The following is a 17,614-nucleotide window of genomic DNA, read 5'->3' on the forward strand; positions in this document are numbered from 1 at the left end:
TAAAACTTTTTTTGCATTCCAATATTCTTTTTTTTTATTTCACACAAATACCAGTTTTTGCAATATTTTGCTAGATTCTCTGAACTTTGTTCATTTAGTTTAGAATTAAATCTTTAAGTTAGCATCGTGGAATGCTTTAATAAGTCTGAGTTTCCAGGTGCCACACTGTTACTCTCAGGAGCAGTCGTCAATTAAATTAATAACTCATCCCACCAACTTTCTGTTAACACCCCTCTGCGGAGACATTCATCGCATCGAATTTATTTTCTCAAACTTTTACAAAAATCACAGAGTTTATCAATACATCATATTTATCACTTAATGTAAAAACTGACGAGCTTCTGAAGATTAATTAATGTTTACAATAGGAAAAAAGTAATACATTCACTTTCAAAATGTATTTTTTTAATCTACAGTAATATAAAGCATAATATGAAAAAATGAAAAGCTGTAATCTGAGGGACTGAAATGCTCTGCTGTCGTTCACGTAACCTAAAGGGGTCAGAAAAACTCCACTAACAACTTTCTGTCCTTTACGAATCATCTTGGTGGAGAAACGCCTTCAGCTCTCCGTTTTGGCCACTTTAGGCTCAGATCTTTGCTCCTCTTCAGCCACCACCTCTCCCTTCCTCTTCTTCAGGCCCCTCATCTTACGAGTCTGCAACTTGGACAAGTCCTGCTTCTGCATGTGAACCCGGCCAAACTTGGTACCAAAGGCATCATGGGAAATATTCTTCTTTTTCTTGGGCTGCGGAAAAAGAGTTATTAGTTGATTTTCTAAAGAAAAAAGAAGTCTAAATCCAACATTACAGGTGGTCACTTTGATGTTCACTTTTAGCAATGTGACTCTCTGGCGCCATCTTCAGGACACTTATTGTATTTCTCAATGGTAAGTTTGTTCTGGCGGGCTCCACCCACCTTCAGAGCTTTAGGCTGCTTGTGAGCGAGCTTGTAGAGGTCGTCCGAGGCCAGGTGAGTTCTTCTCAGCACCAGGTCAAAGGACGGCCCGATCTCCTCCAGCTCGATCCTCGGGATCCTGCAGCCGGACTTCTTCAGCAGACATCTGTCAGTGGACGGCACTGTGAGTCTCAGAGCGCCCCCTCCAGGCCAGGAGGAGCCGGTTAAAGTACCTGTAGCTGCGCAGGTAGATCTTCCCATCCACAGCAGTGAAGTGCAGGACGTGTTCCAGACCGGCCAGACGGACCGCAGGGACGGTAGGACCTCTGAAGAAATCTGAATGGAGGGAAAACAGGGTCAGAACATGCAAATTTGCCTTCAGACCTTTGTAATCATCATCAGATATTACCTATTAGCAAACTTTTGAGGCGTTTTAACTCGTTGTCCATTTCAAAAGCTTCTCCAGCAAAGACCAGCATGGGTTTGGTTCCCTCAGGACATTTACTGATCTGAACCAGAACACAATCATCAACAAACTGAGGAATCCAGAAGAGGATCTTTAAGATATTGTAACTTTTTAATTGTCAGCACGATCAACGTCAATCCAGTAGATTTTGAAGGAGAAAAGCGCCGTGATTGACAGGAAATGATGGTGGCGTCAAACCAAGAGGAAAAAATTGCAGATTGTTACCTTAAATTCACTTAGGGAGACAAACTTCTCAACTCCAAGTTCAATCATGTCCAGAACGTGGAAATCGAAGAGTCGACCTGAAAAACCAGAGGAAGACCTGACTGATGAGGAAGAGGAACACAGCAGCACGTCCTTTCAGTTTAGCAGCCTTCAAATGGAAAACTCAGTTGAGTGAAGCTGAAACAGCTACGACTCAAACACACAGGCTGACGATGCTTCATTTAGGAAGCTTTGATCAGGTCTAACATAACCAGCTTACAGAATTCCCACCACAAAAAGAACCAAATCATATATATTTTCAAGAAAACATAAAATTTTGCAGAAAAATAGCTAAAAAAAAATTAGCTGAAACTCCAAAACAGTCTAAAAAAGCCTAAATTAGCCCAAAGAGCTAGCATGTAGCTGAAATATTAGCTAGACTCCAAAACAGCCTACAAAACAAAAAAGCCTAAATTAGCCAAAACAGCTAGCATGTAGCTGAAATATTAGCTAAACTAAAAAAAACAGCCTGAAAAACTAAAAAGAAGGAGCCTATATTTGTCAAAACAGCTAGCATGTAGCTGAAATTTTAGCTAAACTCCAAAACAGCCTAAAAAACTAAAAAAAAAGCCTAAATTAGCCAAAACAGCTGGCATGTAGATGAAATATTACCTAAACTCTAAAACAGCCAAGGAATGTTTTAGTAAATACTAAAATACTCCAAAAAGCTAATAGAATGCCAATTTTTTAAAACTTTAAACGGTAACTTTAACATAATTATGAATGATAAAAAGGCAGCATTATTTTTTCAGTATAAATCAACCTAAACCTTGAATGACTTTTAATATTTTCTATAAAAATATATTTTGTCAAAATTATTCAAGTTGATTTCCCAGAGGGCCGGATCCGGCCCCCGGGCCTCGACTTTAACATGTACTTTAGGCAATTTTGTTTTATTGTATATATATAAAATATATATGCGCTAATATTTATATAATCAAAAGCTTTAAAATATTTATTTTTAATACAAAATTAACAGTAAAGTACTATTTGCAATGTACCATTCAATCCAGGACTCTGTTTAATTTGCACAGCCTTGAAGGACAAAAACATAGTAAAAAAATTGCTAATATCAAGTATTTTTCTGAGTATAAGTTGCAGTTTTTTGCATATTTTGGCAGAGGGTGCGGCCTATACTTGGATGTTACTTATATGTGGCTGTTTTCTAAAACAAACAGGTTCATGTGTTTGTAATTTTCCTACTAACAACTGCTAGAAATGTCCATTCTTGTTCCCATAAATTAATGAATACAATTCTCTAAAGTGCAATCAAAACATTATTTTTTCCTTTATTGTGCTTTTTTGTGCTGTGACTTATAGTCAAAAAAATACAGCAATTGGAAATAAATTTATGAACTGGCTCCTATTTATTAAACATCGAATTGTATATATTGGATTAATATGCATCTGTTATCATTTTAATAACAATTGTCTTCTATTTATGGAAGCATTTTTGGTTAAATTGATAATATAATTATGGGATTTTTAAAAAGTTGAACTATTTTCACCAGAAAATGATATAAAAGTCACCAACCAAAGCATGATTGCATATTTCCATAAGCATCAGTTTGACAGCAGATCTCCTCTGAACAGGTAAAAGTTGCAGAATTTACCAAAAATTAAGTTGTTGGGCCGTTTCTTGTTGTGGGAGCCGAACAGGAACAAAGAGCAGTCGCTTTTCTTGGAGAAAAACTCCTGAAAAACATAAAAAATGGTTGAAATTTAAGACAAAATCATGTGGAACAAAAAAAAAGCGGCATGGGGGGGCGGAGTCAAAGATCTCACCAGAGACGTGGAGTCTTCAAAAGGTCGAGTGATGTTCTTCCTGAAACACAAGTGCACAGAAGTTCTGACCCGACACTCTGTTCTGGTTCTAAAAGTGCTCCATAAACCTCAGTTCAAGGCGAAAACTTTCAAATTAAAAGCACAGATATTTCTCAACTGTTGTCGCAGATCAAACATAAAATCTGAAAAAAAAAACTGTAATTCTGCTTAAAAGAAAACTTACTTTTTTGCGATTTTTTTTATTTTTTATATAAACATCAAATGAGTACATTAGTACATTTAGTACAAAAACTTATTTTATAAAGTCCTTTTTTATTATTTCCAGCAGATTTAGACCATAGATAATATTGGAAAAATATTATTTTGTTTTTCACAAATTTGAGCAAAGTCATGTTAGCATAATCAGGAAAACATTTAAACATTTTGGCCAAAAAGTCTGGAGTTTTATTTAATTGTTTTAGTTGTGTTGACGTTCTTTGAAATGTTTTAAAGCACATGTGGTAAAGTCAAGGCCCGGGGGCCGGATCCGGCCCTCCGGGTAATAATATCCGGCCCTCCGGATCATTTTATTTTATTGTTATTAATGGCCCGATGTTATCTCGCGCTCATTTCTAACTTGTATAATCTTGACAAAATATATTTTTACAGTGAGTAAAATATTGACAGTTATTTAAGGTTTAAGTTGATTTATTCTGGATTTATTCTTTTTATTATTCATAGTTATGCTAAAAAGTTACGGTTTTATAGTTTTAAAAAAATGTCATTCTGCTAGCTATTTGGACTATTCTGGCATTTACTAAGATCTTTCAGAGTTTAGCTAATATTTTAGCTACATGCTAGCTGTTTTGGGTAATTTAGGCTTTTTTCCGTTTTTTGGGCTATTTTGAACTTTAGCTAATTTTTTAGCTTCAGGCTAGCTGTTTGGCTAACCTACTTTTCCTTTTTAATTTTAAGCTAATTTGGCATCTAGCTAATATTTTAGCTGGCTATCAGCTTCAGCGTTTTTAGCTATCAATTTCAGTATCTTCAGCTATCAGCACTAGCATCTTCAGCGGCCAAATTTATCTTACAGCATTCACACTAGCACTATTGCAGGTAATGCTATATATCTAGTTCATAATTATGTTAAAAAGTTACAGTTTTAAAGGTTTAAAAAATGTATTTCAATAAATGTTTATCCTGTCCGGCCCGCGATATAACGTGTATTTTGGGTTTTGGCCCCTTGTGCGATTGAGTTTGACACCTTTGCTTTAAAGCATGATTATTTTTGTAAATTGACCTGAATTTGACCTAAAAGGGTCTAAAACTGTAGATTGTGGTGAAAGTGGACTAGAGAGGAGTTCAGATGATCACTTACTTCTTGTAGAGAACAGCGTTGGGTTTCTTCAGGGAGTACTGTTAGAAGGACAGGGAAATGTTTACTTTTTCACAAGTTGGTTCATGCATTCATCTTCTTAGATGAGGTCTCAAGCTACAAACACTGAGCATTTAAGATTTTACTTAAAAACGGCACACTCATAACTAATAGGAACACTAAAAATAGATCAAAAGATGATCAGAGTGGGGCTTTAATGGATATTGGTAGTCACTCACGATGTCTTTGAGCGCCTGAGTGACCGTCTGACTGGTGTTGCCCCCCTTCATGATCATGGCGTTCTTCACGTTCTCCAACAGTTTGGGTTCTCGGGTCTCCAGGAAGCGCTTGGAGCGCCTCGTCTTCGGCTTTCTGAGAAGACAGCAAAACCCCCAAAAAGTCGGACGAGGAAATGTAAACATTGAGTTACAAATTTTGCATCGAATCATTAGAAATAAGGGTGGATAATTATAACAGAATAATCACATGAGTAGAATTAGCAAAGATTAAGCATAAATCTGGATTACGCTCAAGACTTGAGACAAAGTTTCAGTTGACACAAGACAAAAGGTTTACCTTGGAGTAAAAAGAGTAATGCTATGTCTAAATTCCTTCACAACAACCTAGACCCAATAGTGCACGACTATCTAGTGCCCTAGATTTGAACAAAATGATCACTACTTATTTCAACGCAGAAAGTAGCATCACCCATTAGCTAACCTTATAGATTTTATAAAAACTATTTTAAATGACATATAAACTGGTCTAGTGAGCTTCGATGAACACTATTTTTTTATTTTATTTGGTCACATTCAAAACAGACAAGCACGGTGGTAGTAGTGTGATGGTCTGGAGATGGACTGATTGACTTGTCCCAAGTTTTGGGACCACAACTTCTCTGTTCTATCAGAAATCCCTCAAGAAGAAGGGGTGAACACCAATTCTTGACTGAATACATAAAACGAACTCAAGTCTTCCAATCACCAAGTCTACAAACATCCGTGAAAGAGCATAAACTTCACTGAACAACCGAGTCTGGTTGGTAGTTTCATGTCCAGGTTCATGAAGGTCTCCAGCTTCCTGTAGATCCCTAAAGACCTCCACGCTTCAGGGATCCTTCATATGAGCTCAAAAAACCAGTCAAACCGAATCTGGGGGTCACGAACGAGCGGTACTCACGTGATGCCGTCTGAGTGCGCCATGTCTGCGTCGAGGTTCGGTTCTGTTCTCCGTGTGTGGACCTCCACGTGAGGGTCTGTACGGTAGGAAAACACACGAGGCTCTCTTCTTCGTTTTTAGTCGCGTGTGCGCGTTACCGCCATCTAGCAAAAGTGCATTCGAGTCTTTGATAATGATATGGTTTGTCCGCCAGGTGGCGACATTTGCCGCCAAATGCGAAGAACGAGAACGTTATTTTTTAATTTTATCTTTCACGTGTTCATTCTCTCTAAACAACAACTTTTATCACAATGTGGTACCTGAAAAATAATTAAAATAATACATTTTAATACATTTAATACATTGAAGGCTGAGATAGAGTTCACTCAATCTTCATTTAACCAAATGTGTGAAAAAAATCTTCAAGAACCTTTAAATTGTCAAAATATGTTCTGCCCCAAAGCTACAACAAAATATATGAATCAATTAACAATCATTTCAAGGAATAAACACAAATGAGTCACACCTCATCCAAAAATGCACAACACCTGCTGCATCATGGGAAGTGCAGTCCTGATTCATGTGCATTTTCGGTCTTAAATACTGTAGATCTAACTGGTTTTTCATGTTTTGGAGCTCTATTTCAATAGGGTTTGAGGTGGGAGGCAATTTAAACTGCTCATAATAATAATAATAATAATAATAATTTATGCAGTCCGGTTAAAAACAAAAGAATCCTCAAGATGCCATGACGAAAATAAGAAATTCCACCAAATTTGATTATAAAAACAGTCCATTTTCTTAAAGATATCAGCTATCTCAAACTGGTGGCCCGCGGGCCATTTGCTGCCCTCAAGTTGATATTTTGCGGCCCCCGCATTAATATGAAAGCTCAATGTCTATAAAGCAATATCTTCTGCATGTCCGCGCTTCGTTGATGACAGCTTTGTATTTGCTTTGTGATACTTCAGCTCACTTTAAGCTTAAAACTTTGCATTTGCTTTTGACGTTGGATCTGATCTTCAGAAAAATCCTTAGCAACAGTTGCTAGCATCATTAGCTCCTGTCATTTCACATTACACCCAGAAGATTTTGTTTAGTAGTACATAGGCATGAACAAATGCTCAATAAACGTGTACAGCAGACAAAGACAATGGATCAACAATATTGACAGTGGACGCAAAACCATATTTTTGGCACAAATGGAACCCCATACAGTAAAGCCAGACTCTGCCCTCAGTGGCCCCAAGGTAAATTGAGTTTGAGAACTCTGGTCTATAATGTATTTTTACAATAGTCACAGTCTGTTAGTTGAAACTGATTTCCTGGTTCTAAGTGTCTTTACAAAAGTTGGTTGCTCCTTAGTGAAATTCTAAACCCTTGATGTTGATAAAATGTTTAAGTATTATAAGTCAGGTAAGACATAGAGGACACCACACCAAAAGGAGGGTTGGTTGTCTTAGCATTCAACTTAGGGAAACTTCTAAGTGTGCCCACTGTTCTGCTTCAGAGAAAGACAATAACTTTTCAGATAAAAAATATGAACTTTTTCTTTGATTTCTTATTACCAAGAAGATGCTTATGCAAGGTAGCAGTGGATGCACTTTATTTCATCCCTGACAGAAAATATATTTTGTGCTCCCACAACTATAAAGGGATATATAGATGAACATAACTCAATACCAAGCTGAATTTGCCATAAGGCTGTTTTTTTTTGAACATCCAGGAATCTTCTGACAAAACAGACACATTTGTGTTTATAATAGAATAATAAATTTGTTGTTACGACTTGATTCAGGGGCTGTGAGCTCGCGGGACAGAAAACTCATTTATAGGTGATAGGAAGGGGAGGTGGGGTTGCTTTGTGCCAACAAATTTGAGGGAAATTTCTAATAAACCATCCTGCAGAAAAAAAATTTCTATTTATGTAATAAAACCTTAAAAAAAAAGTAAATTTCAGTTTAAGAGTAAAAACTAAATGTGAAAATGTGTTTCCTAAAGTTTAAAACTAACATTTTTGTGTTTGATGTGGGAGGCTGAGTGAAGAAACAGAATAGAGGTTTCACAGATATTCATTTATTGAAGGTTCAAGCTCATAGCACAGATATATTCAGCACATATTGACCAAGGAACAGCAGAACAAAGAGTGAAACAGCAGAGTCTCCTTCAGCGCGTCCTGACGCATAACTGCACCCTCTCACCTGGGGGAGGCATCTTGACCCCCCACCCCCCTTCCTCAGAGTGAAGATGGGTGGTGGTCCAGAAATCAACTTAAAACGAAGTGGAAGTACAACGACTGACGGAAAGACGGGAAGGTTGGTCCACAGCAGAAATAGAAAATGTTTTGTAGAAAAATCCAGAATTTATTCTTCTGTAGAAAAACAAAAAAACCCTACCAGACGACGTGTACTTAACCCAGCCACCAGCAGAACCCCGGCCCGTTCAGCTAAAGAAACCAAAGGTTCTTCAACAGAAGAGGCTGACTGTGTTGACCACACCTTCCGACAGGAACTCCTCCCTGAAGGAGCAGAAACTGTTCCTAAAGCCAGAAGGGAACTCGCCCAAGTTCTGGCTCTTTACAGGAACCTGTACTGGTCCAGTCTGATCTGGTGCCGAGCACACAGTGGGACGGAGCTGAGAGCAGGTTCTGTCGTAGGGCAGGACCGGCTCTGAGCTCACAGCAGGAGGCGGGATTAAGCACAGGTTAAGCCGCATGGAGAACTGGGAACCGCCCCCTCCTCCCCTGAAAACGGCGGCAGCTGGTCAAAGCCGATGAAAAGGTGGCGAGAACTAGAAGTGGCATGCGTCCGGAAGAACCCCGCCCTGCACAAAAAGAACTGCTGGCCTCTCATATTTCCATTGATTCACTGCAAAGAAAAAAGACGGATGGTGGGGGCCACAGGCAGCGTGAGAAGAGCTGTTCAGCAGCGGTTACGTGTGGAATGATCCGGGGTCGCCCTGGCATGCTCAGACCTGCAGGCCTCTGGCACATTTCTGCACCCCCCAGCCCAGAAAGGAAAACGCTGATTCACAGTCTGATTCACCCCCCACCCCCCATTCACGGTGGGACATCCCCCGCTGCGAATGTTTGGTCAGCAGGGGGGGATGAAGTCTCCAGGATTTTCTCCGACAGACGAGACGGGTCAGCATTTGGGGTCCAAACTAGACCAGCCAGCTCCCTGTCAATGTGGATCATTCAGAACCACCCAGAACCGTGTTCTGGACCCCACAGTGTGAGGATGGGGGTTGAGGGGGGGTTAAACGGCAGCTCTGTCAAACAGAAAGCCATTTGATTACCAAAACCAGATCTGGACCTGCTTCGGAGTTTGGAAATGAGACGAGACCGATCGGTCAGAGGATGCCAGGGACCGGGTCTACGGCGGGCGGAAGCCCTGTCTGTGGGGGATGAGGGGGCGCACCTGGAGGAAGGGGCCGTTGTACCGCGAGCAAAGGAGCGCCCTCCGACCGTGGCAATGGCGGCGAGCGGGAACAGGCAGACGGGAACTCTCATGCGGGAGATCTACGTCACAGGAACGACAACTAGACGCTGCGGTGCAGCGGAGGAAGAGGAGGGAGGAGGAAGACGAAAAGCTCTCAGTTAAAGGCCGAAGCTGGTCGCAAAGGGAGGGCCGCGGGGGCCCGCCCGGGCTTTTGCGCCGCTTCTTCATCCTCCGACCTCAGCTCTGCTGGTTCTGCTGGCGGTTCTTAGTGTAGCTTGAGAAGACGAAGTTGTAGTCGTTGAATTGGGCCAACTGACGGTCGAGGCGCTTGTAGCCCTCCAGCTTCTGATTGGAGGAGAAGACGCTGCGACACTTGGAGCGCTGCAGGAGGTTGAGAAAGGAGTTGGATCATAAAGAGTTACAACCTGGAATGTCAGGGTTGAGGGTGGACTAACCTGGTTGACAAAAAGCGTGGTCACAAACTTCCCCGGCTTGAATACCTCCACCACCTTTCTGACCAGGTCGTCGTAGGACGTCTGTGACAGGTTGGTTTCAAAGCTTACGTAGGAGAACTCGGGCTCTGGGGTGATGTGAATGGTCCAGTATGTTCCCTGCAAACAGAGGTGTCACGTCACCAAGGAGTTTCAAAACAGCCAATCCCTGACAGACAGGGGGCGCCACTCACGTCAGTCTTCATTCCGTTCATGGAGTATCCACAAGGGTTGAACAGCGTGGCGTCGATCACAGAACCTGGTATCAGGTCACGAATCCCACTCATCTGGAAAACGAAGCAGATGCTAGTTTAGGATAAGCAACTCAAAGTCCGTTTATGAAATTAACGCAATTCCATCGGGTTCCGGCATTCTGACGACACACGCAATTACAACAAATTCTGGTGCTTTACGAAGGACCACAACTCTTTGACTATTTGCACGAGTAACAACTTTCCAATGAATTCTGACGCTCTGAAGTGTCGCAAATCTTCGACTATTTACGCAAATGACGTCATTCCAATGGATTCTGGTGCTCTACGAAGAATCGCAACTCTTTGGCCCAATTGCAAAAGTAACGCCATTCCAATAGATTTGGACACTCTACGAAGTATGGAGGTGTCACAAATCTTTGGCCATTAATGCAAGTAATGTAATTCCAATAGATTCTGACGCTCTATGAAGTATCGCAACTCTTTGGCCATTAACACAAATAATGCAATTCCAATGGATTCTGATGCTCTATCAAGTATCGCAACTCTTTCACCATTTGCACAAAAAAACGTCATTCCAGTGGATTCTGACGCTCTTCGAAGTATCGCAAATCTTTGACTATTTGCACAGGTAAAGTAATTCTAATAGATTCTGACGATCTTCAAAATATCGTAACTCTGAGTGTTTGGACAAATAATATCATTCCAATGGAATCTAATGTGCTTTGAAGTACCACAACTCTTTGACTGCTCAAATAATGTATTTCTAACAGATTGACGCTTTTCAAAACTATTGCAACTCTGACTGATAATTAAATTAACATAATTCTAACATTATGAGGAGTTCCGATGTACCGTAACTCTTTGACCATTTGGGTAATTAATGCAACTCCAACCAATTATGACGCTGTGAACTATGATGACTCTTTTGACCTATTAGGCAATTAATGCAATTCCAATGGATTATGGTGCAAAGATAAATGGATTTGGATATCGGCTTGCACATACAAATATGCTTTTCTTTGCACAGCTGATTGATTGGGTGAACAATTCACAGCTATACATCAAATGTTTTCTTGACTGGGCTTTCAATGCCTCGCGAGTTGGAGAGTCCACTTACACGAGTGACGTCACTTGCGGAAACACCATCTTTCATGTAGAACTGGTCCATAATAGCTGGATCAAGGTCGCTCATCAGAACCTCCAGCGTCTGATCTGCCTGGTTGTTCTCCCAATACTCTGGCAGGTCCAGAGTGAACAGATACCTGCAGGACGAGGTATAGTGTGAAGAATCTGCAGGAACCTTCCCTTCAAAAACACATGAAGCCTCTTACCAGCAGTCAGAGTTCAGACGTCCCATACAGTAGGCTGCACCATCTATGGAGGAAACATTACCATTAATGACAGGTTGACTGGAGTTGGTATCTGCAGCTGCATGCATCACCTGCTGCCTTTCTGCAGCACAAAGCTCAAACACAACTTCTGACTTTCTCTAAAACTGCTCCTGGAGACGCATCTGCTCACGGGAGACAAAGATCACAACTTCCTGGTTAAGGCTTGCACCCCAAACAGCACCGACCAATTGGATCTGAGGCTGTGGTTGGAACTCGTGGGAGAAGATTCACCAACTGAAGGCCTTCAAGCCCACATCTGCCAGCAGCGAGGAGACCGCACAGCTGGATTGCAGCTGAGGTTTGTCGCATTTGTTCAGTTAACAAAGTGAGGGGAAAAAAAACAGGGGATTTCAGGTGGAACCGCCACACTCATGGACACAACGAATGACAAAACAGACAATATTCTGAAGACGATGAGACCTGGGCTGCATTTCTACTAAATATTTACCCCCCATCTTCCAGGAATTCTTATTTTTCTTTAGAAAAGTAGATTTAAATGAATCAAATTTGGTTTTTGGAAAAATTTTGGTTTGTTTTTACTGTCGGACATCACCATCAGTCAAAAACTGACACAACCTGCAGCGTTTGGTCCATCTTCATCCAGAGCTCCGACTGAAGTGTTATTCTGGACGTATAAGAAATCAGACTTTTGATCGTGTTCCAGAATGAAGAAATACTGAAACTTTCTGTGAAAATCCAAACACTTACTTGGGAAAATCTGGCTCAGAAAGTCGACTTCCTCCTGAAAGTTTCGATGAGGGAACTCCTGATGGGCGGGCTTCATGAAGTTCTTGCGGGAGTAGAAGAAGTTCTGGTTGGAAGACAAACAAATAAAAAAAAAGATCAGTACAGGAGATCAATCGGCAAACTCGAGGGCGATGAGATGTCCGTCTCACCTCGATGGTGTCAAAGCCGCAGTACTCCCTGGCGAGCTCCAGTAGAGGAACCAGTGCTTGCAGTAAGAGGGTGGTTCCGCATGTCTTTAAAATGAAACGTCTCTTGGAGACAAACATGCTACTCTCACTGTGAACACAAACAACACGAGCTCTGTGAAACTGGAGGGAATCCTATGAATAAATCCGAAGTTAAAAGACCCACTAAATTACAATTTTTTCCATTTTTTTTTTTTTTTTAATCAAAAAGCTAAACAAATAAATTGAAACACAAACTCGATTTATCATCAAAGATCTAAAACTGAGCGATTTCTTTTAGGGGTGGACAGTTGAGATGAAACTGAATTCTCTTTAAAGGACAAGAGGAAGCACAGAGAGGCTTTAAAAAACCCAACATGAATAATTCAGGATGGACTAATGTGCTGGTGGCCAGTGCAGAGAACAGGAATTGTGTTTTGTGGCGTGTTGGTGACGACTAGCACCAACGAAGAAGAGGGCATCACAGTAACCTGAATGAAGGTCAGCAGGTCTTACCTTTACTGCAATTAAATAAACTAATGAATTCTAAAAAATAAACAACACTATGGCAATGTTTCAGTGTGAGGTCGCTGCACTCACCTGAGTATATAAGCTTCCTGCTTGTCAGTCTTTGTCACACTTATGATCAAACAGTGCACATTCTCCAGAAGTTTGTCCCACTCAAACCTGAAAGACAAGAAATTTGCAATTCTTTAAAAATTGAAAATGGAAATTTTTTGCTTGAAAGTAACAGTTGGTGCGAGTACAGGATGTTTTTGAGACTAGAGTACTTGAAAGCTGGAAGACAGAAATGGAGGCTTGGGTCACACTTAAGAATTGAACTTTAGACTAAACTAGACACAATGTTCATTTGTATATTCTTATTTTTACCTGCAGGTCAATGAATCAAAATGCATAAACATTGCAATATCCTCTTGTGAAAAATGGTGTAAACCATGATAAATTGTTACCTTAAATGTTATTATGCATTCATAGATGGAGAAACCATTGTGCGGGAAAAAAAAAAAAAAAAAAAAAGCGCAAACTACCTACATCGTTCCTCTTAATTGTTGTCCATGTTGGTTTTGGCCAGTAATACCAGAAAGATAGGTACCAGTAATTGTTCTTTGGCATTTTTCCTGGACATACAAGTTCTTACCCGTCTCCTATCGAGATAACTTGCAGTGCAATTTATCTCGACTTTTATTTAAATAAAAGGGTTGCAGTGAGCCGGAATGATTTATTAGTTATTTGTTTCGCCATTTATTCATGGAAAATTATCCTCATATCCTGATGAGTCAAGTCTAAAAACAAAGACTATCTTTACAATAATTTTGCATTGGGAATGTAGAAATGTATATTTTCTTTTGAAAAGGTTTTGCTGCTTTCTTGTTTATATGAAAAACTTCGGAAACTTCTTGTATGAACGCAATCACAATAAGTTCGGATAAGAATACTTAAAAATATATATATATATACACATCTTAATTTACAAGCTGATGAATGCAAAACAAACTTTTTGATTTTTTTTTTATACGAGTCGGTTCATAATTACGCAAGAAACTATAGTGAGGTTGGGTTCTCCTTGAGCTACCAGCAGATTCCCACCTACAAAGATCAGAAACACCTAGCTGCCCATTTGAAAAGTGAAAAAGGATAAGAATGTAAACAATCTAACTGTGTTTTACTTGCAACTAAAACTTAAAGCCAAGAGGACTTGAGCTGTTCAGAGTGCAAAAACAGCCATTCATCTACATTTTCAGAGTGTGGCTCACACACATGACGCTCTTAAGCCAGGAGTTTTATGGTGCACCATTTCACTCAGAGCGCCGTCGGGGCTGTCGCAACATGCCGGACTCATTTCACAGGGGGAAGTGTTAGACCCGAGGCAGGTCTTGTTTCAGTGTCGGATGAGTTGAAGCTGCCCAGCATTACGAAACAATCCCAAAAACGATCAGCACATGCTAGGTAGAAGTAACATTAGTAAGTTAATGGACAGCAAAATCTCTTCCGATTGTGGGTGCCTTGTGCCAAGAGGAGTCTCATCTTGGCGCGTTCAGAGGCGATAATGTGCGTCCTCTGAGACCTCAGTCCCTCAAGGGTGACCATCAGCTGCCAAAGTAATGTGAGCAAGCCCCACATTTGTGAATCAGATGTCCTTGTGGACTTATTTGGACACTGGATGGTGTCCAGGGAGACTGATCCAGTGACTGCGTCCCTCTAAGCTGCTAATCTCCCTCTCTGTCTGAAAACAGTATTGCCAGTCCTCACTCACTTGACTTTGTCTTGAAATCACTTATGAAACATTTTCATTTACTTCATGCAGGCCAAAACAAACATTTTTACTAACAAAAATGGACAAAAACGCCTTCTAGGGAATGCATCCATTTGACCCCAGTTTTTTTTTTTTTATTTCCCAATTTCTCAGAAGGCATGTTATTTTAGAGCAGTGCTGACATAATTCACTTTAATCCAACTCTTTCGCAACTCCCTTAAAGCCCGAGCCACATGTTAGGCATTGATGAGGTGGTTTGGGACCGGGGGCAAAGGTCAAGAGTCCGGTTTTAAAGCCTTCTTATGGACCTCTCTCAAATATCCCACACCTCCTGCAGTCAATGAACGCAGCAAATGCCAGGGAGCCAATCAACTGGAGGGACCCCGTGGAGAACGACCAATGAGAAGCGGTGGGAGGGGTCAGACTGCATGGCCGAAAACGTGAGCTGCAAGGGGCGTTTTGGGAGGCCGACGAGTTCATTCAGACCGTAAATGTCACGTTGTTACCCCGTTTTGACCTTTTTTTCATAAAAGAATCGAATTATTTCTTCAGAATAGAAACAAACACCTTTTAGTTTAACATTAGAGCCATTTCGGTGTTCCCTGGCAGGACAGGAGGCCTTGTTTGTAGACCTCGAGTCATTGAGGCGACCACATGTCCACCGGCCCTTCCCCCTTCCTTATGAAATGACGCAGAAAACAGAACCTGCACCTCCTAAATTATATTACTTCTTTTGACATTATACATGATTCCACACAAAAAGTATATTTTTGGCACTGCGGATAAACTCAAGTTAACGTAAAAACTACGTAGGACTAAGCAGGAATGTTGAGGTTTGGAAGAAAAATCCCGCCTAATGTCTGAAAATTGGTATCAATTTTGGGCCTGGAGATGACAATCATCCCCGAAATGACAGATCACACCCCCAAGACACATACGGATCCCTTTTTTGAGGCTATCTCCAGGTATTAGACTGATCCGGTGGCATTGTGTCCGAATGGATTTGTGCAGTTTTACGGATGATTCATCCCCGAGCAGGTGACGGACACCCGCGACTCGGGAGCTGCTGTCTTCCCGAAGCAGCGAATGAATGACTCAGCGTTGACGGGCCACACTTAAAGGGGGAGGTGGCCATTTTCCACTGTTTTCAGGGTTGCGAACTAACTAGCAGCAGATTTGGTGCCCACCAAGTTCACCATTTTACCAATAGCTAGTAAATAAACACAAATATTATCACGGTTATTTACGAAAATCACAATGTCTTGCGCTAAAACGATGGACGACGTAGAAAAGCAACGAGGCCGCGCATGTGGTCCGGGGGGTAACACCACACCACTGAGAGAACTCAAACCTTGGGATAGAGCGGAGGTCCCCGGTGCCTTTAGTGTCATCCTGGCGGCAGAACCAGACCTCCAGCAGCTTCTCGGTCCCCTCGAAGAAATGTGCACCGTTATCCTCCATCATGAGACAACAGACACCTCAATAGTCTGTCAAACCTCGGTTGTATGGTTTACAGCTTAACTGATCCTTGGTTCGCTTTAACTTATTGAGGTACAGTATTTTTAACAATCTGGGTGTTTGCTTGTCTTGAGTTACCGTCTTCCCTGTAGCAGAGAACAACGAAAGCGAGCGCTAGCTAATATCGCCGGCCATACTGTGTAGAGCACCGGGGAAGCGGCGCGCGGTGATTTTATACAGCAACGCCGTTACGTCAGCGATGGGTTGAATCCACTCTCCTGTTGAGGTTCCATTTCCTCCTTTATGATTGGTCCAGGGATCTGTCACTCACAACTCAAACACTGTGACGTAATAAACCAATTCGTCTATTTTGAATCTAGAATCAAATAAAACATAATTAAGAGATGTCTATTTTTTATTAATTCACACAAAAAAGATTAACCTTTTCGTACCTATTTATTTTTGTAAAAGATAGACCCCCCCCCCCCCCAAAAAAATAGTATTTTCAATTTTGGAGCTCAAATATTGGTTTTCACAACTAAAAAGAAGAAGCAAACAAACAAATAAATACATAAAAACAGATATTGACTATTTTTTAAAGTAAAAGATTATCAAAATAGGTCAAAATATTTTAAAATCCCCCCTCATTTAAAATATAACATGCAAATACAATATAAAAAAGACATTTAATTTTTTAAAAGGGAAAAATGCGTTTGTTTTTATGATAGTATTTCATTTAACGTTTTTTTATGTATTCATTTACGGATAAAATAAACATTTTGAAAACAACTGTATTTATTATGTAATTACTGTATAGCAATGAATGTTTTTCATTGTTTCTCTAATATTGTAATTTATATTACTAATACAACTATTTGAGTTAAACGAGTCTTACGATTTTTTATTCATCTATTTTATGGCTAAGTTTTCAGTCTCAAATTTCCATGAACTCAAACATCAGAGTTTTTGAAGAAAGTTCTGTAGTACGCAAAGTGCAACAAACCGCATCAAGAAACGCGGGTAGTAGTTTTGACTTCCTGATGTTTGCTATGCTCTCAATGGAGTCAACGTCCCACTAGAACTACACTACCCAGCTTGCAACACGCGCCAATTAGAAACGTCAACGAGCCAGTGAACATTAAGCGGAGCAGACCAAAATCCCAAACAAGGAAATGGTGGGGGAATAAAACGACCAGATTATTTAATGAATGCATGTAATAATTAATATTTTATTTTATTGTAAATTAAGACGTATTTATGGGTTGAAATGGATTACGACTTCAAAACAAAGCTGGCAGCGGAGAGGGAGAGAGTGGAAGATCTGTTCGAATATGAAGGTTGCAAAGTGGGTCGAGGCACCTACGGGCACGTTTATAAAGCTAAGCGCAAAGACGGGTAAGATGACCGTGAACGTTCTTGTTTTGTTCCGACGCCTCATCGACCGCGCGCTGCTTGCTCGCGGTCGCACGTCTCGCTAACGGGCCGCGCGGCTCGGTTAGGTTCGAGACC

The 17,614-nt window shown here is 40.7% G+C and overlaps 3 protein-coding genes across 3 annotated transcripts in view; 1 reads left to right on the top strand and 2 right to left on the bottom strand.

Annotated features, from left to right (window-relative positions):
• Positions 1-217: 217 nt before the first annotated feature.
• On the bottom strand, positions 218-6,107 carry rpf2 (ribosome production factor 2 homolog). The gene is made up of 10 exons (XM_024290415.2): positions 5,946-6,107; positions 5,006-5,138; positions 4,770-4,807; positions 3,413-3,452; positions 3,241-3,322; positions 1,589-1,665; positions 1,307-1,406; positions 1,131-1,233; positions 919-1,063; positions 218-748 (listed from the first exon to the last, which is right to left on the bottom strand). The coding sequence occupies exons 1-10, from the start codon at positions 5,966-5,968 to the stop codon at positions 563-565; spliced, it is 927 nt and encodes a 308-aa protein (XP_024146183.1). The 5' UTR covers positions 5,969-6,107; the 3' UTR covers positions 218-562.
• Positions 6,108-7,980: 1,873 nt separating this feature from the next.
• On the bottom strand, positions 7,981-16,321 carry amd1 (adenosylmethionine decarboxylase 1). The gene is made up of 9 exons (XM_024291011.2): positions 15,999-16,321; positions 12,973-13,059; positions 12,358-12,484; positions 12,170-12,272; positions 11,402-11,444; positions 11,188-11,332; positions 10,050-10,142; positions 9,820-9,975; positions 7,981-9,745 (listed from the first exon to the last, which is right to left on the bottom strand). Exons 1-9 carry the CDS (start codon positions 16,109-16,111, stop codon positions 9,602-9,604), a joined length of 1,011 nt encoding a protein of 336 aa, XP_024146779.1. The 5' UTR covers positions 16,112-16,321; the 3' UTR covers positions 7,981-9,601.
• Positions 16,322-17,242: 921 nt separating this feature from the next.
• The window catches only part of cdk19 (cyclin-dependent kinase 19), a 48,817-nt gene continuing 48,445 nt past the window's right edge, over positions 17,243-17,614 (top strand). Inside the window, exon 1 of the mRNA XM_024291108.1 lies at positions 17,243-17,500. Within this exon, the coding sequence (XP_024146876.1) occupies positions 17,373-17,500 (128 nt within the window). The 5' untranslated portion in view covers positions 17,243-17,372. The remainder of the gene's footprint in view (positions 17,501-17,614) is intronic.

Source organism: Oryzias melastigma, linkage group LG24 (genome assembly GCF_002922805.2).
Source record: "Oryzias melastigma strain HK-1 linkage group LG24, ASM292280v2, whole genome shotgun sequence".
Classification (NCBI taxonomy): Eukaryota; Metazoa; Chordata; class Actinopteri; order Beloniformes; family Adrianichthyidae; genus Oryzias; species Oryzias melastigma.